This window comes from Tenrec ecaudatus, chromosome 2 (assembly GCF_050624435.1).
Source record: "Tenrec ecaudatus isolate mTenEca1 chromosome 2, mTenEca1.hap1, whole genome shotgun sequence".
Classification (NCBI taxonomy): domain Eukaryota; kingdom Metazoa; phylum Chordata; class Mammalia; order Afrosoricida; family Tenrecidae; genus Tenrec; species Tenrec ecaudatus.
Window position 1 is genome coordinate 188,312,492 of NC_134531.1, and position 24,804 is coordinate 188,337,295.

Below are 24,804 nucleotides of genomic sequence, written 5' to 3' on the forward strand. Positions count from 1 at the left end.
CAAAAACAAGCAATCAAATTGACATACAGGAGCAAAGTGGAGACCCTAAGATAATTGGGTAGTCCCTTACAGAAGGGACACATGTTAGGAGTGATATATCCGGGGTGTAGTATAGCAGTGATGAAACACATAATTATCTTCTAGTTCTTTAGTATTTCCTCCTCTTACTATTATGGTCTTAGTTTTATCTCATTATATATTCATTTGTATAATTAAGATTCAATACATGAAATCCAAGATAGATGAACCCTTCAGAATTAGTAATGGCAGTAATGATTCCCAGAGGGTATGGAAAGTGGGAGGGGGAGATGTATCTATTTATATAAAAAAATTTTGCACAAGCCTCCAAGTCTGACTGGAAACAAGAATACGTGCAATGGTTTAATTATAGAGTTCATTGTGATTTGTTTGTGTAACCCAAACTGTGGGAGCCACTAAAATAAAATATCCACCAATTAAGAGACTGCTTAGAATCAATGTAGCACATGTATATCTTGAATATTATTTACATCAATAAAGTGAACTGATGTATTTATTTACATGTTTGTTGTTAGCTGCTGTCTACTGGTTCTGACTCATAGAAATCTGATGTATGACAGAACAAAACACTGCCCAGTTCTCCACCAGCCTTAACATTGCCTGTGGTAGCCACTATGTCAATTCATCTTGTTGAAAATCTTCTCCTTTTTCATTGTCCTTCTATTTTATCAATCATGAGGTCGTTTCCCCAGCAACTGGTCTCTCCTGATAGCGTGTCTGAAATATGTGAGAAGCCTCATCAGCCTTGCTTCTAAGGAGCATTCTGGCTGTCCTCCTCACAAGGCAGATCTGTGAGTTCTTTTGGCAGCCTATGATACGCTCAGTGTTCTTCACTAGCCTCATAAATAATTCAAATGCATCAGTTCTTCTTGGGTCTTCCTTATTCAATATCCAACTTTCACATACATATGAGGAAATTGAAAACAACAAGACTTGAGTCAGGCACATCTCAGTTCTCAAAGTGACAGCCTTGATCTGAAACACTTAAATGTGCTGTTTTGTGCAGCAGATTTTCCCCAATGTAACACTCCATTCAATGTTTTGACTTCTGGTTCCATCACCATTGATCATGGATCCAAGCAAGGTGAAATCCTTAACAACTTCAATCTTTTCTCCATTTATCATGATGTCACCTACTGGTCCAGTTGTGAGGATTTTTGTCTTCTTTATACCATGGGTTGCAATCCACACTGAAGGCTGCGATACTTGGTCTTCATCAGCAAGTGCTTCAAGTCCTCACTTTCAACAAGCAAGGTTATGTCCTCTACAAATCACGGGTTGTTAATAAGCCTTCCCCAGGATACCACAGACTTCTTCAAATAATTCTGTTTCTCTGATGATTTGCTCAGCATACAGATTGAACAAATATGGTGAGAGGATACAGCTCTGATGCACACCTTTCCTGATTTTAAATCAAGCTGCATTCTCTTGCTCTTTGTGAATGATTGTTTTTTGGTATATGCACAGGTTCTGCAAGAACACAATGAAGTGTTATGGAATTTCCATTCTTCTCAAGGTCACCAATAGCTTGTTATGATCCACGCAGTCAAATGCCTTGGCATAGTCAAAACACAAATGTTTTTCTGGTATTCTGCTTTCAGCCAAGATCCATCTGACATCAGCAATGTTCCACATACTTTTCTGAATCTGATCAGAAATTCTACATGCTCCCTGTCAATGTTTTGCTGAAATTGTTTTTGAATTTTGTTTTCAGTAAAATTTTTACTCTTATGTGATATTAATAATACTATCTGATAATTTCCACATTCGGTTGTGTCCCCTTTTTTCTCTGGCATGCGCACAACTGTGGGTCTTTTCTAGTTGGCTGGACAGTTAGATGTTTTCTAAGTGAGTGCTGATAGCCACCTGAAGGACAGGGTAGAACTTCCCCTATTCGTTTCTGAGACCAACTCTTCATGGGAGTAGAAAACCTTGTCTGTCTCCTGCAGAGCGGCTGATAGTTTTGAACTGCTGACCTTGCACGTCTCAACCCGTCATGTAACCATTATGCACCCACAGCAAATATATCAGTAGGGGCTTCAATCAGTTCGTGGGAAGTTCCTTTATCTTTCAATTCCATTTTGTGTGACCTTTTGTGTGACGTATGCACATGCTTTTTGTGTGACATATGTGTGATGTAAAACCTTTTGTGTGACGTATGCACATGCTTATACATATAGAGACATCTTGAGAATTATAGCTAAGATCTTGCCCCAGTGACTGTCTCTGTTGGGATGGAGGAGGAAAAGGGATAATTTGAATTTTCTAGTGTCTAGTGGGCTGGGGGAGGGGATGCACCATTTTCCAATCTTTATGCAATGTATTATAAATTCCGGTTACTAAGGAAAGTGCTGAGTGGGGGATGGATGTGTCCGGTCCCCATGCATGCTAATGCTGCTCTTCCATTCCAGGTGATAGTGAAGACCAGGACGGAATACCAGCCCGAGCAGAAGAACAAGGGGAAATTCCGGGTGCCGAAAATTGCCGAATTTACGGTCAGTTTCTTGATGATGTAGCAGAAAGAGTAAAGGTAAGGCTGGCACCAGCCAGCTCACAAACCCTCTGCTGGTGGAGCAAGTGCTGCCTGGGAGTGGAGGAAGGGCCAAGGCGGTGCCTGCACGCTGTCTGGACGCCACACTGTCTGGGTCTCTGGGGTGATTTGCACCATAGAGCTCTGCCTCTGAGGGTCTCTCCTGTGCCCCGCCCTCTGAGCATGTGACCATTGATACCCACAGCCAGGGACTCATTGCTGACTCACAGCGGTCCCCTGTGGGTTTCTGAGACTGTTTACGGAAACAGAAAGCCCTGCCTTTCTCCTGCGGAGCTGCTGTTTGTTTTGAACAAGTGGCTGTGTTTATGCGTAGGCATTGGTATAGTCTGGTGGGACTGGTGCCCCGGCTCTACCTTCCATCAGCCTTGCGGGTGTTTCCATGACTGTTACTATTTACAGGAGTAGAAAGCCCAGTCTTTCTCCAGTGGAGCTGCTGATGGCATTGAACTGCCAACCATGCAGATCCCAGCCCCAACGCGTAACCACTATACCACCAGGGTTCCTAGGCAAATCACTGAGATCTCATTTATTGAATGGAGGTGATTATCTCAACTCCCTTCTATGTTGACTGTGAGGATGAAGTGGGATACATGCAGAGCCCCTGGATTTGGATGTGATAAGGGGGCAATGAGTAGCAGCTATGCTGTGTCAATGGTAATGGGGTTTGAAAGTGAAAATGGCCTTTGGTTGGTTGTCTGAGGACTGGTTTGATTGCATGGATAAATACTTTAGTCTGTATCTGTCTCTAAACCTCATTTCCCATGCCGAAGCTCTGTCAGCACACGAGAGTGTGTGAGTGGGGGTGGGGAACATACCACTGTGAACATGCCCAGGAGGTAGAACATGAGCCCTGGTGGCACAGTGATTGAGCACTCAGGTGCTCACTGAAAGGTTGGAAGGTTGAATGCCCTCGTTGTTCATCCAGGGAAAGATTAGACAGTCTGCACTGCATCCCTGGAAGCCTGTGGGCAGTTCAGCTCTGCCTTGTAGGATTGCCTGCAGTTGAGAATTCCACTCAATATCCACGAGTTTTTGGTATGGGAGCACATCCTGGAGGGCGGGCAAAGCTTGGACATTTTCCTGGATTGTCTCTGCTCAGCTCCCAGTGAATGTGTAGAAGGTTCAAGCTGCCTGTTCCTGTGCTCGTGTGCACAGGTACCCGTGGGAGAAAGTGGGGAGGGCGGGAGAATGAAAAGGGTATGTATTGACAAGCAACCCACGCACACAGGGCCAGGAAGCAAGGCTGACCTGTCCCACTGACAACAGCGTCCATCAGAAACATGCCCAGATTCATGGACACGGAATGATGCTTATTGCGGAGTTACTTATAAAATCAAAGTAGTGCGGATAGCGCTAGACTCCTAGTGACTTTCCGCGAGTCTATAAATAAGACCACATTTGTAAGGTAGGTTATTATTACACAGGTTCTTAAGAATCGCTCCCCGTCCCCAGCCCTAGCTTATCTAGTGAGTTTCTTCTCAGCTAAGGGATTAGGAGAGATTTCCATCTTTTTAAAACTTTTCTGTGTTCTCCAAATTTAGATGAAGAGTATGTATGGTTTCCGTGATCAGGGAAAAAAATTAGAATTTTTATTAGCTGACTCTTTTTCCCAAATAGAACGCTATGAGTTCACAATGGAATCACTTCTAATTTTCAGTATTCATTTAAAATGATGGTTACGAAGACACGCAGTTATTTGGATGCAGCCTTCAGAGGGGATACTGAGTGAAAAAGGGCTGAGATTGAAATTGTATGTTTTCTAGAATTGGGCTATTAAAAAAAGACGTCACAAATGCACAGAGGAAGAATGATCTACAACTCATTTTATTCATTTATTTTTAAAAAGTTTTTATTGTGAATTAAGCGAAGGTTTACCAAGCAGAGCATCCGTGTTACGTTAAAACGTTCATGCCCATTTTGTTTCATCTCTTCCATCGCAAGTCCCTTGCTGGAGCGGGACGGATCCCCTTTTCTTTCTGCGTTTCCTGTTTGCAGTCCTCATTTTTTGTAACCCTCTGAATGTTGCCATTGGGTAAATACTACCCTTCTGATCTTAAATGGCTGGTGGGCCGATCATGGCATGTGTTGAGTTCCAGATGTGAAGGGTGTCTAAGGACCATTCTTGGACATCACACCTGTCACTAGCTGACCAGTCCTCCTGGTCTCCTTTCTGATTTTGATTCTCCTGTAGTCTGTGCCTTCTAGTGTGATCCTCCGCAGGGTCCTTGGTAGTAGCGGGGGCACCATCTGGCCTGAGGGTTGTGGAGGCTGACGTTTCAGGGGTCCATTTGTCCATTGGAAATATTATATCCACGGGCCTGGCTTTTCACCACTCTTCTTTCCGGCAGACAGGGAGAGACCAATAGTGTTGCACCTTCTCCGACGGTCTCTGGGTTTCGAAGGCCCCACTTGCTCACCCAAGTAGGGAGTAGAACATGGTCTCTGTGAACTACTACGTTACATCAATAGATCTTGGCATTCCTCAAGATTATAGCTCCGATCCCCCAGAGACTCAGAAGAATTATATTACACTAATATCCATGGCTTTGTTATCAATGGTGGGTTTGGACAAGACGCTAATTTTCTCTCTTCGGTCTTCATTCCCATGAGACCCGGAGAGACTGATGTAATTCCCAACTTGTCAGAGGGAAAGAGGGCTCAGAGAGAGGAATTGAGGAGCTGGCCCCGGTGGTCAGTGGTAGAGGCGGTGGGAAGCCCAGCTCGGGCTGCCCCTTGTGCTGGGCCCTGCTGCCTTGGAGTGGAGAACCACTGCTTTGAAGGCGAGTGAGTCAGCTAGGCGACCAGGCTTCAGGGCCCGTGCAAGCCTCCCACCCGCAGTTTGATTCAGTCCTGGGGTTTCAGGAAGGACGGAAGGGAAGAGGCGGAGCGAAGCGAATTCCTTTGCTTCTGCAAAGCTGTGAGCATTAATTAGCCTGGCCTTCCAATTTTTCACAGCGAGCTCCCTCAGGGCCACGTGGCGGATGCGCGTGCTGGCATGGACGTGGGCACAGGACTCGGAGGTGCCGAGGTAGTAATTAAGACTAGTCCACACGGAGCCAGCTGCACGGGGCTCGGAGACACGCGCTGGAGGCTGGGCTGGAGGTAGACGTTGCACAACTGCTTAGTGCAGCGGTTCTCCACTCCCTGACGCTGCGACCCTTTCAGACAGCTCCTCCTGTGGGGCGGACGCCCAACCGCAACATTATTTTCGTTGCTACTTTGTCACTGTCATTTTGCTACTGTTAGGAATCTTCATGTAAATATCTGATATGCAGGATGTATTTTCATTGTTACAAATGGAACATAATTAAACATAATGAAGGCAGAGTGATTAATCATAAAACAATATTATTTATGTGTTTTCCAATGGTCTTAGGTGACCTCCAAAGGAGTCTCCAACCACAGGTTGAGAACCACTGGTTTAGTGCTTAGAGAGCCCCTGGCTTATACAAACAGTAATGCTCTTGGTTGCCAGCTCGGAGGTGCCATGACAGAAAGGCCTGGCAATATGGGACTGAATCATCAGCCGTTGAAAACCCCCTGGAGTGCAGTTCTCCTCCAGCCCACGTGGGGTCGCCAGCAGTTGGAGTGGACCTGGTTGCAGCTACTTCAGTTCCTGGTTGGAGACAGGGAGAGTTGGGTGACTCTTAGGTGCTTGGCTTGGCTGGTGGAATCCCAGAGGAAGACGCTGTGCGGTGTGTGTGTGTGTGTGTGTGTGTGTGTGTGTGTGTGTGTGTGTGTGTGTGTGTGTGTGTGTAAAAACATTAGGGGAACCAGGAGAGGGAGGAGAGAGGGCATGTCCTTGGGCTGGAATGTGAAGCGGAGCTGAAGGCTTCCTTTGGAGGCTGAGTGTGGTGAGCTCACAGTGACCCTATGGGACTGAGTGGGTTTCTGAGGCTGGAAATCTTTAGGGGAGCAGACAGCTTCATCTTTCTACCATGGAGCAGCTGATGGTCTAGAACTTCTGACCCTGTGGTTAGCAGCCCAACTTTTAACCTTCTATGCCACCAGCAAGTGTGTGAAGCAGCTGAGTAGCTTCTTAAGGGACACCTGGGCTTTAGGGCTAGACTCACCTGGGCCTCTCAGATCTTGACCCTGAGACTTTTTAAGCTTCATGCTCTTTGTAACATCCCTTTGCTTCTCTGAACTCCCTATTCCTCGTTGAAAAATGGGGCAGAATCCTGAGCTGAAAAATAGTGCTGGCCCTAGATACAGTCTTGAAAATCAAACTAAGTCTAGCCATAGTCTCAAACATCAAACGAAGCCCACTATCATCGAGTTGATTCTGACTCAGACCCTAGATGACAGAGTATAACCAACCGCATCCTAGGGGGTCCAAAGCTTTAAATCTTGATGGGAGCAGACAGCCTTGCACCCCGCCACTTACCTGCCACTGCCACTGGGATCCTTAGACACGCTCAAGATCCCCTTTCATGGATCTAAGCTTCCTGGCTAATTAACTGTTTTGGAGGGTGGATGGGTGGGGCATGGCTCTGGACACCCTTCCTGGCTCTTCTCCAGGGGCGTGTGCTTGGGAAACTGCGGATGGGCTGCTCAGTGGGCGGTTGGCTCAGCGTCATGATGCATGGGCCAGCCTGGCTTTGCACGCTGCTGATCTCTATGTGTACTGGGAAGGGTAGGCTATCTTTCAGCACACCGGTTAAAGCACGGATAGTCAACGGTGATACCAAATGCTTGTACAGCCACTTTTTGAGACTATTAACAATCTTGTGAGTGAAGTAGTCTTATGATCCCCATTTTACAGATGAGGAAACTGACCGATCGTCAGAGAAGTGAGGTGACTTACCAGGGAGTGTCAGAACAAAGCCGTAGCTTAGCTCTGTGATTCTGTGACCCTGCACACTCTACTGCTCCTGAAGCTGCCCTGGGGTAGCTTGTTCTTGCCAGTGTGGGCTGGTCTGCCTGCTTTCATGCCTTCCTTTTCCCTCTGTTTTTATTATAGCCACTCTGGGCAGGGATGGATGCTTGGAGACACAAGATGTTGTTAGGTCTGTCTGACTGAGTCTGTCTGACTACAGCACATGCCCCACAGAGAGACACATTACCCAGGCCCGCCCAAGCCTCCCATTGTTGCAATCTCTACATCAGTCCATCTCATTGAAGGGCTTCCCATGCTTTGCTGGCCCTCTCTTTTGCCAAGCATGAGTCCTTGTGCGGGGACTGGACGCTCCTGATGACATGTCCACAGTCCCCTCATCCAGCCTTCTCCGGAACATTGTGGCTGTGCTTCTTCCAGGACAGGCTTGGTGGTTCTTCTTGCAGTCCAGGATGCTTTCAGTAGTCTTTGCCAGCACCACAGCTCAAACACATCCATCCTTCTCCTGTCTTCCACATTTCATTGTCCAGATAGGTAAGACCAATCCCTCTCTCAAGGAGCTTGCCCATATGTGGATTAAACATGAGTTGCTTCTGCTCCCTTCTCAGTTCTACAGGCCCTGTGGCATCAGCCCCTCCAGGTTGCTTCCCCTGGGCCCCTGAGCCTGGTTGGTACCTTCCCTGGGCTCTGCAGGGTTAGATGGGGGCCTCCACTCCCATTGTGCAGTCACTGGTTATTCCTGCATCTGGGGAGTCCCCTATCCCCCACCCCACCCCCACCCCCTAGTTTCTGGAGGGCTTGGATGCGTCTGGCCCACCTCTGTGTTCCCATGGAGAGCAGACCCTGGCAATGTACGGGTGTTGGGAGGTGTTGCAGCATGAGCCCCAAGTCTTTGGGGATGTATTTCATTGTTCACCCCTGACAATGAGGGTGATTCAGGGTTTGAGAGGTCTGCCTCTTATGGCTCACCTAGGGGAAGGGCTCTGGAGAGGCTTACAGGCCAGGCCCAGAGCAGTCCTCAGGGACCAGAACTCATCATTTTTGTCAGATAAGTGGAAAGATTAATAGCAATCACAGAAGTGGACTGGGGGAAGGCCTGAGAGGGTTAATCCTTTGTAACCAACTGGTGTCAAAGACAAAAGCAGCTTCTGTTCTCAGGGCATCTAATCTAATCCAGTCTCCCAAGCAATGAAGTCCCGTGCCTGCCTAGTACTCATGAACCGAATCCCAGCCCTTATTAGCACATCTCAAAAACCACATTGATAGGGGAGGGCTCAACTGGACCAGTTTCTCATGATCTGGGGAGAGGGAGAGGACCAATCAGCTCCTGCCATCTAACGTTGTCCTGTGGTCACCACACATCAACAGCCACTCCTACGAGGGTGCTCCGTGAAACTTCCTGGAAATCCAAGTCAAGACGTAGTAGTGTGGGTGGGTGGGAGGGGTCGGGGGCATGTCTGTCTTGGAGAAGGTGATTACACTTCCATTGGTGGGTAAATCAACCTGCTATTGGGAAAAATGCTTAACATTACTTATTTAGCCCCTCGATGGTAGAATATGGCCAGTATTATGTTCTTAATTGTTTGTTTTTTACCTTAGCTTCTATGGAGTTCTTGGTGACTCAGGCCACATGCTAGAGACTTCTGGGACTTTAGATGTTGTCCTTTTGAGGTGCACAGCCTCTTTCATAGGTCACACCAGGAGGTCCAATTTGGAAACTCCACAAAGCAAACTAGCCTTGTAAAAGGACTGAGACGCCCCAGTGTGAGAAGAAGCTGATGGCTGCTCTCCCAAGGCGGTGGATTTGGAAGTCATTGGATTTGGGTTCCCATCTCTTGCTTTGAGGGTGCATAACTAATGGCCGCTCAAGTCTTAAAACAAAAACCCAAACTGATGTCAGTGGGCTTTTATTAAAAATGACAATAAATAGAACAAAGTCCAAAACGATGATGAAAGAGATCGGGTTTAGTGGTGTGATGGAGGCCAGTAGAACCCCCGAGACGATGGCCTTTAGTCCCTCTTTAGGTCTGATTCTGAACTCCCTCCACGGGCTCAGTTTTCACCCCAACAAGTGATCCTTAAGGTGAATTGTAACCCTTGTGAGGTACGCTTACCTTAGATTCGAAGGCTTAGAAAACCAACCACTTGAGATTCAAAGGGCAGCATTGACCCCAGGACAAGTTCAGAAGGGTTCAGAAAGGGGGAGGAATGGAAGCAGAAGCCGCAGAGAGGGAATGGTGCACGGGGTGCTCCGTTATGGGGATTGCAGTCGGTGGGGCGAAGAAAAACATGTACGGATCATTGACTAGAAAACTGATGTGCTCTGTTACCGTCACCCAACTCACAATGAAGTGTTAAAAGAAAAGGCAAATAACCAAGCGAAACAAACATAAAACCAAACACCAGGTTTGATTTCAGGCCTAGCAATGTAAGGTCTGGATTTTATTTTACTGTCCCATTCCTTCTACTCCTTGTGCTCCTACTAAGCGCTTGGCCTGGGATTGGAGTTTCCCATGCTATCCCATTGAATGAGCCCAACAGACTGGGCAGGTAGGGTTATGGCCACACTTGTCGAAGAAAATAGGGTGGGGAAGCCGGTTGAAAGACCCAGGAGCCTTTCCTCAGCACAAGGTCACCTGCACGTGGTAGAAGAGGTTGAGAAGAAGCTGCAATGGAGCAGTATCAGCAGCTCCTGTGAGGGTGTTGCTGAGACATTTACCTGCCACACTGTTCGTTCCCTTCCTCTGTAAGATCGAGTGGTGAGGGCCTCAGCACCGGGTACATGGCATCATTGTTGGCATTACCCACTGGCCTGCTGTGTCCCTACTGATTACACCATGAGCTCCTTGAGGGCAAGGATGACACTGTCTCCGGCGTTACCCTCACGGTTGCTCCCTGCAGCGCTCACTCAGGAAGAGCCACGTCGAAGTGTCAGAAGCAGCCTCCCCATGTTGATTGATGGGCCTCATAGGCATTAGAGCCTGGTCCTCCAGAACTTTTCCAATAACTCCCTTTCGACTCTGGTCCCACCATACCACGTCCATTTACTCGAATCATCTCCCACCACAGCCTCCTTCGTGGCTCCCCTGCCCTCGCTCTCAGCCTTTTCTGTTCCTCTCCCTCCCCCAGAGGGCAAGTGCCTGTCCCAGAATGGATTTCCCATGCTCACGGCCCTTCAGAGCCTTTCCTTTGCTTTACAGCCTCCTGCCACAGGCGACAGAGGTCTCACCTTCCATGTGGGGTCCCTGGTTGATGCCTGGTGGCATCATGGATTATGCCACAAGATCAATAGTCCCAACCCACCAGCCACTCTGTTGGATAAAGATGAGGCTGTCTGCTCTCAGACAGATGCTCAGGCCCAAAAATGTTGGGAAGCACGTCCTCTGTGTTCTGTAGGGTGGCTATGAGTTGGAATCAGCTCAATGGCAGTGGGTTTGATTTGGGAAGAGGACGGAGTCTTTTGTTGTAGAGGATCCAGGTTCAATTTTTGGCCAACGCACCTCATGCATGGCTACCTGTCAGTGAAGGTTTACATGGTGCTATGATGCTGAACGGGTTTCAGTGGAAATACTAGATGCGAGAGTCTAGGAAGAAAGTCTTGAGTCAGTTCTGCCACAGCAGTCAGTCAGTAAAACCCCATGGATCCCATGGTCTTTCCACATCCGATCATGGGGCTGGCATAGAGCAGGCAGGCAGTATTTTGTTCCATTGCACATGCTGTTTCCATGAGTCCAGGGCTGATCTGACAGCAGCTGATTGATGGATCATTCTGCCATTCGGCCAATTCTCTAGTTATCCAACACCCAAGGCAAATGCTCCCTGGTCTGAGCTGTCTTGCCTGGCCTCATATGAAGTGGTGCTTTCTGGTTTGGACTCCGGAAGCCCCTGGATGGCTCTCCTTTTTGCAGTTTAACCCTGTGTTGGCATAACTGAGGGGCCTGCTGTGTCTTCCACTGACTCTACCCTGTGCTCCTGGAGCACCAGGCTGCTGTCTTGTTCATCTTGGTACCTGAGAGCTAGCCAACGCCCGGCCAGACCCCAAGAGAGAGCCTCCATAAAGGAATGAGCAAACGAGCCCGCAGACAGGAAAAGCTGCGCTGCTGGCTGACGCGGGCCTGGTTGGCGGTATCTGTATTGAAAATCAGCCTCCTGTCGCTCCGTCTAAGCTTCTGGGTGGCGACACACTCTTAAAAACGCAGGCTTCCTGATGCTCCCAATTCCCAGGGAGGCGAGGTCCCATTTGCTTCTACCAGTTTATTATGTTTTTTTTTTTTTTTTAAATCAAAGCTCCAGGGGCTGCCATGCCAGTGGTGGAATTCTCAGATTTGCTGACAGTGGCAAATGGAGATAAGACATTTTACTTTATTATCTGTTGTCCTTGGTTTTTATTGCTCCCCATTAAAAAAGATATTCTGAGGCAAGTTATTAAAAAAGCCGACCTGCTGGGTGAAGAGCAGAGACCTTATTTGGCTCCGAAAGAATTTACACGCGAGCACTTGGTGGAGGAAGGCTGTGTTAGTATTGAATGTTGATTATTCCACTTCTGGCCAAGGTTTTACTGAAAATCAAAACAAAGAGGCTGGCCTATGTTTTTGGCTGAGTGCTTTCTCTTGATCTGATGGGATTATATGATTGGAGCTATCTTATCTATATAACTTAGGTACTTATTTTCACTTTTTAACAAGGCATTTTCCTGAGAGAATAGAGGAAGGATGTGTTCAGGGTGAGCATCTGGGAGCATTAGGTGAGCACCTTGAAGCCAAATGACTGGGCTATTTTTATAGCTAGTCTCTCTCTCTCTCTCTCTCTCTCTCTCTCAATTCAACAAACATGGCTAAATAAATGTCTCAATAAAGTAAGTCACTTATTAATAAATATGGAGAAGAAGCATTTGGTGTGCCAACCAGGAGCTGATCGTTAAATGTTTGCCAGTCCGTTATTAAACTTGTGGAAACTTAGAATCAATCACGGTGGGAGTATTTACACCATGGAAATGGGCAAACACGGCATGTCAGGGCTTTCTTTCCTCTCCAGAGAGCTGATTTACCAGTGCACCCCTGGGCGCGATGTAATGTGGAAGAGGAGGAAATGCATGGGCTGAAGGTTTGACCCTGTGGACGTGTGTGAACTAAAGCAAGCAGATTTCCCTCTCTGGACCTGCCCTCCTTGATCTGTAAAATGGGGATAGTGTTGTCTCTATCATGAACCACTGCCCCTGTCTGTTCCACAGTGGCTCAATCAGTGAGGTAATCGCACACAACACTGCGTAGCCATGTCGGGGCTGTCAGTTGTCATCGAGTCAGTTCCCAACTTCTGGTGACTCCATGTTCCATGGAATGAAACAGAACCATCCGCATGCCCGGTGGGGATTGGACTATAGAGATCTATAATATTTTCGTTGATGGAATTTTTGAAAGGAGATCATCAGGACTTTCTTCTTAGTCTTTCTTTGTCTGTAGGTGCTGCCAACTCCTGTTTAGCCTTATAGCAGCATGTAAGTCTCCAGGGACAGACAGGTGGCAACTTGGCATGAGCTACATGGGCCAGGGGCCAGGGCTAGGGCTTGAGCCCAGGTCACTCTCATGGTTCTATAAGAGTAAGCATCCTCTTATATTTGGGGGTGACGGGGTTTGCCAATAACTCTGACTGGGTGGAATTCTTCCTAGGCTGGATTCCCAATGAGCACCTGTGGACTCTGCATCTCCAGTGACCTTTCTCTGGTCCAAGAGCTCCTCTTGCCCCCCTTCTTTTCTTGGGGCCAGCATTTGGCCCTCCACCTCCATCCCACTTCTTCCATCCATTATGAGCACTCTCCAATAGGATCATCAGATCTTTCCCTCTTTGAAACATCTTTGATGACTCCCTACTTCCTGCAGACAGCAGGGGAAAGTCCTCAGTATGGAATCGAAGCCTCCTTTTTTTTTGGGGGGGGGGTGTTGTTTTCAGATTCAGCCCCTGGTCACTGACTTCCTACACTCCCAGTACTCCTGGCCTCTCCCAGTTTGGGGAAATGATCATGTGTTTTCACTCCCCCAGGCCTCTGCCCTTGAACTTCTCCCTGCTTGTCTTGCCCTCCCACTTCTTTGTGACCCAGCTCAGCTCTCACTTCCTCCTGCATTCCCAGGCCAGTTCACGACACGAGAGGCTTTCCCCTCTGCTCCCTGTACACCGCTGCGCGCCAAAGGAACCTGACTAGGTTTCTGAAACACACGCTGAAGGTAGAGTTTACTAATGAGATCGCAAATTCCATGTTCATGGAAAGTAAACCTGAATTGTTATTATTATTATTCATAATTAATGAAGAGCATTTTATTGAACTCTCATTAAGTACTAGGTACTTTGCTTGTCATTTTCTACTTTAACTTTCCTGTAATTCATGAGAGAGGCATTCTTTTCAAGACGCTGCGATGTTGCTAGGTGCTATTGTGTAGCACTTAGCCAATGCACAACAGAACAGAACACTGCCTGGTCCTGGGCCAACCTTATAACGGTTACTCCGTTTGCGCCCATTTCTGCCGCCACGGGAGCAACGCCACCCGTTGGGGTTCTTCCTCTTTTATGCTGATCCTCTGCCAAGTGTGATGTCCCAGGATCAGCACGACCAGGTAAAGTATTCAGGCTGGATAGTCAACAGTGGGAGAATTAGGCTTTTTCTGAACAGAGAAGTGTGTGGGTTCATGCACAAGTAAGGCTCCCTGGAGGCACTGTAAGCATTGGGCTGCTAACTACAAGTTCAGCAGTTCGAATGCACCCATTGCTCCTCCGGAGAAAGCGAGATTTCTGCTTCCATAAACATGTGCGACTCCGAGCCAAAGGGGGCCTTCTCTTCTGTCTCTTAAAGCTCTCCTAGGTCTGAACCCACTCAATGGCAGTGGGTGGAGGGGCTGGGTGGTTTGTGTGGGTGTGCACAAATTTGTATGCCTGTATGTGTGTTTGTAGTGTGCTTATGGGTGCATGTATGTGGATGTGTGTCCACCTCTTGATGCATATGTATGAGTCAGTATGTCGGTATATGTGTATGCTTCTCTATGTGTGTGGATGAACAAGGGGGCTTCAAAAAGTCTGTAGAAAATAGAATGAAAGCCCATGGGATTTGTCCATGAACTTTTTGATGCCCTCTTGTGTATGTGTACGTGTGTGCATGGTGTGTGTGTGTCCTCTTCAGTATATACCATCTTTTAAACTAGGACGCTGCCTGTTTGGGGTTTCCCCTTTGGGGCTCCTGTTTGGCTAAATTAAGCGAAGCTGAGCAACGGCCCCCACAAGGCTGAGCTTTTGCTCCGAGCGGAGTTGAGGCGACTTCGCTTGGACCCCTTCTTCCTTTCCTTGGAGAGCGCTCACTTCCTCCAGGCCTGCGATGCACTTAACGGAAAGCAAACAGAGAAGGGAAACCTTTCCAAGGGAGCAACGCCACTGACAGCTTGGATGGCCAGGCCCCTCTGCTGCCCTGGTCGCCATCCGGGTGGGTCAGTGATGAGAGTCAGTGTGATTTCCTGCCCCCACCCCCACCCTTTCATGTGTGGTGTTTAAGTTTGTAGAACCGCCAGAGGAAGACAGGCCCTAACAAAGCGGCTGGCTGTATGTGCAGCTTGCATGTCATCGCCGTGTTCTATAATTATAAGAAAGCGAGTTGTCATAGCAACTGCCATATAGGCCTGCTTCTTCCTGGAGATGCTGACAAGCTACTCCGCTCTGTGGTCCGGGAATGGGGCTCTGGAAGGGGCTGAGCGCTCACTGGGGTGGCCATCAATGCTGGCTGTGGGTGAGCCAGGCTCCCATTCGGCACAAGCCGCACTCAGCCCCACTACTGCCTGAGGGACCTTCTCTGGATGCTGGCTTCACAGCCCACAGGCGATGTGACCTTGGGTCAGCCACCTCCCCGCCCTGACCTCCGCTTTCCTTTTTTTTATAAAATGGAGCACCTGTGCTCACTCCTGGGGTGGGTTGCGAAGACTGAGATCCAGTGCCTGGTGAGTCTGGTACCCTGCCTGGCACACAGCATGAGGCTGATACATCCGGAAATCAAGACAGTTGAAAGTAGAAGGGGTGGAAGTTTTTGCAATCATTAAAAAAAAAAAAAAAGCCTTATTGATTTCGGAAGGATCTGTGCCTGGAAAACTTGATCAGCTGAACGGACATTGTAGACGGAATCATGTTTACGATGAAAGAAAGTTAAAGAAGAGCGAGGGAGTGGGAGACTGAGAACAAAGGAGATGGTGGGGGGAGGTGGACGCACACATGCTCACACACACAGAACAAGCGAAGATTTCCCCAGATGTAATCGATTTGGAGGAAATTCTCCCAATTTGTTTTTATTGCCTTTCTCCGAGGCTAAAGGGTAGGGGGAGGGGGAAACTCCAATCTCTAAAAATCTCAAAATGTTCTCTATGGCAGCAGTTCTCAATCTGTGGGTCTCAACTCCTTTGAGGGTCGAACGACCCTCTCACAGCATCGCCTGATTCATAACAGTAGCAACATTACAGATATGAAATAGCAACGAAAATCATGTGATGGTTGGGGGGTCACCACAACCCGAGGAACTGTATGAAAGGGTGGTGGCATCTGGAAGCTTGAGAACCGCTGCTCCATGGAATGAGGGACCCTGGTTTCCGGTCTCTGTCTCTGGGCCTCAGTTTTCTCAGCTGTAGAGTGAGCTGGCATCCAAGAGAGGTTGGTTCCTCAGGGCCTTGTGGCTGTGATGTTCTAGGACTAAGCTTTTCAACCAAGGGTGAAGCCACCCCCCTGCCACAGGGGACTTTTGACAATGTCTGGAGGGATTTTACTTTGTCACAACAAGGGGTTGGAGGATGCTGTGTGCGTGCGACGGGCATTTAGTGGGTAGAGAGGCCAGGGGATGCTGTTAAGCATCCCACAGTGCACAGGAGAGCAACGTGCAGCATGGCACAGCCCTCCTAAGGCACCCAGGGTGCTTACTCTCCTATGCACTTCTGTCCAGCCGATTGTGACTCACTGCAAGCCCACGCAGACTCTCGGAGACAGCCAATCTCTTCAGGAGCGGACAACCTCATCAAGGGGGCTAGTGGGTTTCAACTGTGGACCTTGCCATTACCAGCCCAACACTTATTCCACAGCGCCACCGGTGTGTTTCCTGGCGCTGAAATCAGGACTTGTGGCCGTTTCCCCAAGATGGATACTGGGAGGTTTTTTAGTCCTAGAAAATTGCCTAAAGGCATAGACAGAAAAGATTTCTCTCGATCATCAGGAGCTTATTAAAAAATAGGTCAGCAGCAGGTGATTCCTCTGAGCGTCTTTCTCCCTCGGGACTGCATAACTCTAACCTGCCCATGTGTGATTGTTTCATGGGCAATGTAACATGAACAGAATGCATCGTTCAGCCTGTAAACTAGCTTAATTTTTTTCTATAGAGGAAGATGGAAATAAAGGTCCCATATATTTCTACTTCCCTCCTCATTTCCAACACCCGTCTTTGATGTTGACACCACAATCCAAAGCCTGTGTGTCTTCTGACATTCACATATGCTCACTTCCTTCCCCTGCTTAAAACCAGTCTGAGGCGTGCCCTGGCCTGCAGGATAAAATCTGAGCCCTGTGCCTTTGAGCCTGTCTCTCGATCATTCCTTCAGCCTCGTCCCCTGCCAGCCTCTGTGCGTCCCTTTAACTTACTGCATTTTCACCGATCTAAAGCCAAGGCAGTGGTGGCTCAGAGGGAAAATGCTCACCTTCCACTCGGGAGGCCAGGGGTTGATTCTCACCTAATGAAGCCCATGCCTAGCCATCATCCACTGTCAGTGGAGGCCTGGCTGTCCTCATGAGGTTGGACAGGTTTCAGTGGAGCTTGCAGACTCGGATGAACCAGGAAGAAAGGCCTGGTGACCTGCTTTTGAAAATGAATCAGTGAAAATCCTTTGGATTGTGGTGGTATGATAACCAGCTGTTCTACTGTACATGAGGTCACCATGGGTCATGGGCCAACTTGGTAGCAGTTAGCAACAATTACCAAAATGACTCACCGAGTCTTCAACACACTTTCCGGTCTCACCGCCACCACACTGCCTCCACTTCTGTGCTTCGATAATTCCTTCTGCTTGGAATGACTTTGGCTTCCACGTGATCTGGTCATCTCATCACTTCATGAACGATATGTGGCCTAACGGTATCTTGCTCTGTCCCAACGGTCAGATGTACAACTCAGATCTAGCATGGAAGGTACTTGTGTAGTGTCTGCTAAGCCACAGAGACTCACAGAGTAGCCAAGCTGCCATATAATAGTAACCATCGCGCTAGCTGTCCTGGGGCCTATGTACTCTGAGTCTTCAGCAGCTTTCTCTGTGAGGGCCATACACGGACACTTTGTCTTTGGGGGCCTTAGTCACTGAGGAAGAGGTGGGTAACTTCCCACCTTTCTGCAGGTATTTCGTTCAGTTTCACATGGCCCTGTGAGAGCCCAGGAGTCTCTGTGTGGTAAGCAGTTATGCACTTAGCTGCTAACTGAAAACTTGATGGTTTAACTCTACCAGAGGTGCCACTGAAGAAAGGCCTGGTGATCTACTTCTGAAACACCCACTATCGAAAACTTCCTGGAGCAGTTCTGCTCTGTCCCAGACGGAGTTGAGTCAGGGTTTCCAGGAGTGGGCGGCAACTTGATAAAAATTGATTACTGGTTCTGAGAGCCTGAGTTCTCAAGGGCAGAACCTGTTCTGGATCCACCCTCTAGCCCTTATGACTTCCAGTGAAATCAACTTCTAGAAGGCCCACACAATTGTAGGGAGACTACAAATCCCACATCCAGCAACGTACAGATCTCTGCTGGCTTGTGAGGTTGTAGGAGCTGATGAACCCAAATCTGCAGGTCAGGTAACAGGCCAGAGGCTTTTGCAGACTGACGGTCCAAGAGCTGAAGGTCAGGTGACAAGAACACAGGGGGAGAAAGGGAGTGAGACTTGCTGGAATATCCACTTATATACTAGAGGCAGGCCACACTCCCAATGAAACACCCCTTTCAAATGATTGGCTGCTCACTCGGCTCACAACAGGGAGGGTGGTTCCATAGTGTCTGCTAAACCATGGAGACTCATTTATCAGCCACACTGACACGACACAGAATATGAAGCACCATGCTCTCTCTCCTGGAGCCTTGAGGACAATAAGTGGTTAGTAGCTCTTTGTGACAGCAACACACTAATACTTCTGTGTACTATTCCAGCCTTACAGAAGAGCGTCAATGGAAAGTTTCCCTTTCTCTCTAGTCATAAGCCTGTTCTCTTGAAATATATGCTGAACCCTAGAAACACACGGGGAGAAAGACAGGGCCGTGTGCTTCCTTCATGTGGTGTCCCGCACCCCGATGGAGGCTTGCTATGAGTGCCGATCAGCTTGCTGACAGGGGTGTTTGCAGTTCAAATTGTACCTCCTCATCACAAGGATCTGTGTACATTTGCATGCATTAAAATCGATAAAATCCAACGTTTAATTCCTCCCTTGTACTAGTCACATTTCAGGGGCCCAGTAGCCACATGCGGCTCCCCAAACCCTAGACTCACTGCCATTGACCCAAGAGGACAGAGTAGACCTTTTCCTGTGGGTGCCCAAGACGATAGTGCTTTACAGGAGTGGACAGCCACCTCTTTCTCCCACAGACCACCTGATGATTTGGGGGCTGCCTACCTTGCAGTTAGCAACCCAATGCATAACCCACTGCCACCAGGCCTCCTCACAAGGGGCTAGTGGTTACCATATTGGACAGCTCACATTTACAGGACATTTCTGCTCCCCCCAGAAGTTCTATTGGGCAGTCTCAGAATTGTTTCCTATGTAACCATCTGGAGACATTTTCTGTTTATCAGCATATACGTGCATTTGTATATGCATTTATGCATATAGACATTTGGTATCCTCTTTCATTTACTCAAATGGGACCATTCCACACACTTTCTTCTAGACCTTGCTTTTCTTCCCTCTTAATAATATATCTCAGAAATCTTTGAGATCAGCACATTGAGATCATTTGTTCTTGTTAATGGCTGTCGGAGGATGCTTTACAATCTTTCTCAATTAGTCTCCTATTGTTCTTGTTCTAGCTTTCAGTCTTCTGCCAGTAAAAACATGCCGCAGTGAACTTCCACGTGTGTTTTTTCGTATCCGTAAGCCTGTGCATACACACATATACATACATGCCTTTCACATAGTTTAGAAGTATGTCCATTGGGTAGAAGCATCTTTAATCTTAGAAGCTTTCACTAGAGGGTCTATGAATCCTCAAATTTAATTACTTTTGCCCAACTTCCAAAACTTTTCCACCAGTCTCCTCGGCCTCCCCGAAGATGGTACCTTGAAGACTAAGGGCCCCTGACCCAACTCATGGCCTTGTCACTCATCTCAGAGGCATGAAAAATCCAGACAACACATAGGAAGACTGCACAAGAGCTGATGCATTAGATTTATGACGTTGGCAAAGAAAACAGAAACTACCATGGACTGCCAGATGAACAGACATCTCTGTCTTGCATGAAGTACAGCTGGATGCTCCTTAGCAGCCCGGTGGTGTCTGCTCATCTCGTCTACTTCAGACATGTTATCAGGAGAGACCAACCCCCGGAAAGGAACACCATGCTTGGGAAGATCCTCAACGAGCTGGATGGACACAGGGACTGCCACCGTGAGCCCAAACATGACAGCGACTGTGAGGCTAGTGCAGGACCAGGCAATGCTCATTCTGTTACACACAGAGTCGCTATGAACCTGTATCAACTGGATGGCACCTAAAACCAGCTCTCCTTCCTGAAGTCTCTGGGTATTTTAAACAGTCAACGAACTTGGCGGCTGATCTAAAGGTTGGAAGTTCGAGTTCAGGCATGCACGTCTCAGAAGGAAGGTCTGCAGAGCTACTGTAGAAAACGCAGTCATTGAAAACCACGTGCAGCACAGTCCTGCCTGACACACGGGGCTGCTGCGAGTCAGAATGGACAAGAGGCCACTGTGACTTTCTCTAGATGCGCTCCACAGTGCCCAGGGCTTGCTTCTAATGGAAAGATTAGCGGTTTGAATCCATCCAGACGTGCTTTGACAAAAAGATCCAGTGCTCTAGTTCTAAAACAAAGCACTGCATGGAAACCCTTATGGAGAGCCATTCTACTGTGAAACATGCAGGGCTACCAAGACTCAGAATCAACTGGAGGGACACTGGCTTCCAAAGGGACTAGGAGAATGTTCCTCCCACTTGGTCAAGGCCAGCTTTTAACACATGTTAGGCAGTCAGCCGGTCTGAGAGGTAGGAGATGACTGCTCACCTTTGTTTAACCCTGCATTTCTCTCACTAGGCGAGACCACAGCCTCTTTCTGTGTGTCTGTGCACCCGTTTGGTCTTGGGTCTCTTTTCTGGCAAAGTTCTTGTTTCGTGGCTCTCTTGCCTGTTCTTGCCTGGTCTCTTTATAATACCAGGGGCCTAGCTTTCTAACTTGCTTGATAATTCCCTCAGTTTGTGCTCAACCGCTTGGCTTTATTTATGGTGTAATTTCTTTTTCCGTCCCATGGCATTTCTTATGTCTGCTTTACACAAATTTGTCACAACCTAAAGGAAAATATGGATTCATTCGATACCATAACAATCAAGGTTCTCAACAATGAAACAGACAACTTTCCTCTAGTTCTTAAATGCTTCCTCCCCCCAGTATCATGATCCCAATTCTACCTTACAAATCCAGCTAGACCGGAGGATGTACACTGGTACAGATTGGAACTGGAAACACAGGGAATCCAGGACAGATGACCCCTTCAGAACCAGTGACAAGAGTGGTGATAACTTGGAGGGTGGAGGGAAGGTGGGGTGGAAAGGGGGAACTGATTACAAGAATCTACATAAAACCCCCTCCCTGGGGATGGATAACAGAAAAGTGGGTTAAGGGAGACATTGGACAGCTTAAGACATAACAAAATAACAATAATTTATAAATTATCAAGGGTTCATGGTGGGGGGTGGGCGGAATGAGGAGCTGATAGCAAGGGCTCAAATAGAAGGCATTTTAAAATGTTTTGAGAATGATGAGGGCAACATATGTGTAAATGTGCTTGACACAATGGATTGTGATAAGAGTTGTATGACCCCCCCTCACCAAATGTGGGCTTTATTGCTTCTTAGCTAGATGGATGCTTGTCTGCCTTCAAGCCTTTAAGATCCCAGATGCTTTATCTTTTGATAGCTGGGCACTATCAGCTTTCTTCACCATATTTGCTTATTCACCCACTTTGTCTTCAGCGATTCTGTCAGGAAGGTGAGCATCATGGAATGCCAGTTTAATAGAACAAAGTATTCTTGAGTGGAGGCCCAATATCCATCTGCTACTTAATACTAAATCTATACATATATGCACATAGATCTATTTCCACATCCTCATATGTAAATATATTTACATATGTACATGCCTTTATTTAAACCTCTATAAATGCCCTTTGCCTCCTAGCTCTTTCCTCTATTTCCTTTGACTTTCCTCTTGTCCCACTATCATGCTGAGTCTTCATCTGGGTTTCAGTAATTCCTGTTACATTGCCCTTGGTCACACCCTACCAGGCCTCCTACACCCTCCTCACCACTGATTTGGATCACTTGTTGTTCCCTTGTCCCTGGGTTTAAACTCATGTTTTCTTCTAGTACTTTTATGACTTTGTTGAGCTGCCTGGGGTTTGTCTCCATTCGAAGAATAAGGTGGGAAGTCAGCACGATTTCTTTGTAAGTGGAGGTTTTCCAGCTGTTCTAGCACTACTTGTTAGCCCTCCCTCCCAACCCGATGGACTCTTTCTTTCATGTGCTGATTCTCTTCCATTGGTCTGATGGCTTTTATCAATTACTGCATCATGCGATATATTCCAACATCCATATATACTGTTCTCCCTTATTTTTAAGAAACTTCGTATGCATGCTTTGCACATTTTCTTTTTGACATATACACAAATAAATATTTAGTATTGAATACATATTTAGGTTTAAAATAAACTGAGGGAAGCTATGCTATTTGAATATTGAATCTTTTTATTTAAAACCAAGATTTAACTTTATATCTGTGCGGGTATGCCCCCATATCTCCCAGATGAGTTTCACAGTTCATGTTGAGTATGCACCAAAGTCATTTATCTTTGGAGGCTACTGTAAAAGGGACATTTTGTTCCATTATATACTCTAGCTGGTTATTATTTACACTTAATCCAAGGTGCTTTTGTATTTCATGCCTTTTATCACAGGCATTTGCTGACTGTACTTACAATTGCTAATAATTTCCTTTAAATTTGATTCTTTGGGTTTTCTAGCTCAATATTTGTATCATCACCAATATCACTGATACGGCCTTGTCCTTCCTGGTATTTATTTTAGGCTTAATCATTTTTTTAAAAAAAACGTCTTCTTTGTAACTTTTAGGCTCCTTGTATTGTTTTCTTGTCTCATTGCATTGGCCAATACTTCCAGATGTATCACTCCTGGCATTTCACCCTGTAAATTAGGACGGATGTTTAATTGCTGTTGCCATGTTTTCTTTTCCTTCAAATGCCCTTTATGCATTGGCAGAATGCAGAATGCATTTACGGAGATGATCGTCTGGCTCTTTGCTTGACTCGGTAATACGGTAAATTCCATGAATAGAGCTCCAGATGCACTCTGCTTGCTGTCACCATTTTCATCATGGCGAATTTTCTCTGGGTGTAGTACTAAATTCTAATTGCTAATGCACTATTTAAATTAATACTGTGAGATTGTGCTTTATGTTTTTACACTATCTTCATAAGCTATGATGTTATTATGCTGTCTGTAAAAAGCAAACCTATTTGTTTTCCTGTTTGTATGCTCTAGAAGGTCTTAAGGAATAGAAAATCACATTTCTTGATGTTTTTGAAGCAGAATCACCCGGTAAAACTACCTGGCTAAGTGTTTCGGGCAGCGTGTAGGTAGCTGTAAGTGAACGTGTAAAGGATTACTATGCACGTCCCTTTGCATTCAGCAACCTCTCCACAGCTTTGAAAGACTACACTGTGGAGTGTGCTCGTGGCCATTCTCCTGATCATGACTCCAGGCAGCACTTTCCCGCCATGTGACCCCGTTATGTCAAGAAGTATTACAGAGTAGCCGGCATGTCTCAGCCAGTCCTGGGCCCAGTGGTGTGGGTGTCCCTGGAAGCATAAGGCTGACACACGGTGAACACATGTGTTCTAGGACACGCTCCCAGGATGTCGGCATACAGCTGAAACTCTCACTTAGGGGAATCTGGGCTTTAAAGCAACCTCGTTAATCTTTGATTATTCATAGAGCTCAGGGCTCCGTATTTACAGTTTATCCTGTAGGCGCACATTTGTCATCTTTGGGAGGAAAGTGCCTTATCTCCTTCTGGACTGTGCACACTGGTGCAGCCATGGTCTTTCCTCACTGTGTTGGCGTCAGGCCCTGTCTCTGAGGCCAGTCTGCAGAGCAGAGCAGAGCAGAGCGCATCACAGTCGCCTTCCTCCCCGCTTGGCCATGGGCTATCAGCGTGCATTCTTTCTCTTTACCTCCCCAAAGCAGAGGTTCCTTTTTCTGTACAAATGAGACACTGGTCTTGTTTTGTGACCCTTAGATGTGATAACATCAGGGAAGCATCCAAAAAGAGCTGGATCTTCATCAGATTCCATATAAGTGGAATCATCGATAGGTGTTCTTTTGTGGCTCGTTGCTTTCTTCCAGGATACCGTTGTCAAGGTTCATCCATGTGGTAGCATGCCAGGGCTCTGTTTCTCCTCTGAACTGAATGATACTCCATGGCCGGTATATGCCATTGTAGAGAGGAGGCAGGGACATTGTGGTGGGTTGCCATTGAGTTGCCTCCAACTCATGGTGATGGCGTGTTCCCAAGCAGAACAGTCTCCCAGACTTTCCTTGGCTGTCCCCTTCACAGAACCAGAGTGCCAGGTCTTTGATTTTGGGAAATTCTGGGTGAGTTTGAACCACCAACCTCTAGGTGAGCAGTGCAGCCTCAGGATCACCTAGGGACCTTAGTGCCCAGAGGCAGGAGGGAGTGGAAAGTGTGGCCTCACCGTTTCCCAGACCTTGAGCTGATAGGCAGACAGGAAATTGGGGAATGGATAGAGGTGATGTTTGCCCAACATGGTCATTGTCAGTGCCAGTAAGTGGTGCACGTGGGGAATGTTGAAGTCGGGAGTGTTTTGCTTTACATGCATTTAACACAATAAAATAATCAGTCAAAACAAATTGTCTTCCAGTCAAAGTAGACAAACAAAGATCATGGTTGACACCGGCAGATGTCGGTCTACCTCCTTGTCTTTAGTGTGTCCGAGAATCCCCGAGAGTCCGTGGCCTTGAAGAAGGCCTCCGCGGGGCCCTGGTCCAGGCCTGGCCCTCTCTGCTGGACTGTATGGAGGG

General features: G+C 47.3%; 1 protein-coding gene across 1 annotated transcript in view; it reads left to right on the top strand.

Annotated features, from left to right (window-relative positions):
• The window catches only part of NSG2 (neuronal vesicle trafficking associated 2), a 61,332-nt gene that overhangs the window by 16,767 nt on the left and 19,761 nt on the right, over positions 1-24,804 (top strand). Inside the window, exon 2 of the mRNA XM_075543212.1 lies at positions 2,451-2,534. Coding sequence (XP_075399327.1) covers positions 2,451-2,534 — 84 coding nt within the window. The remainder of the gene's footprint in view (positions 1-2,450; positions 2,535-24,804) is intronic.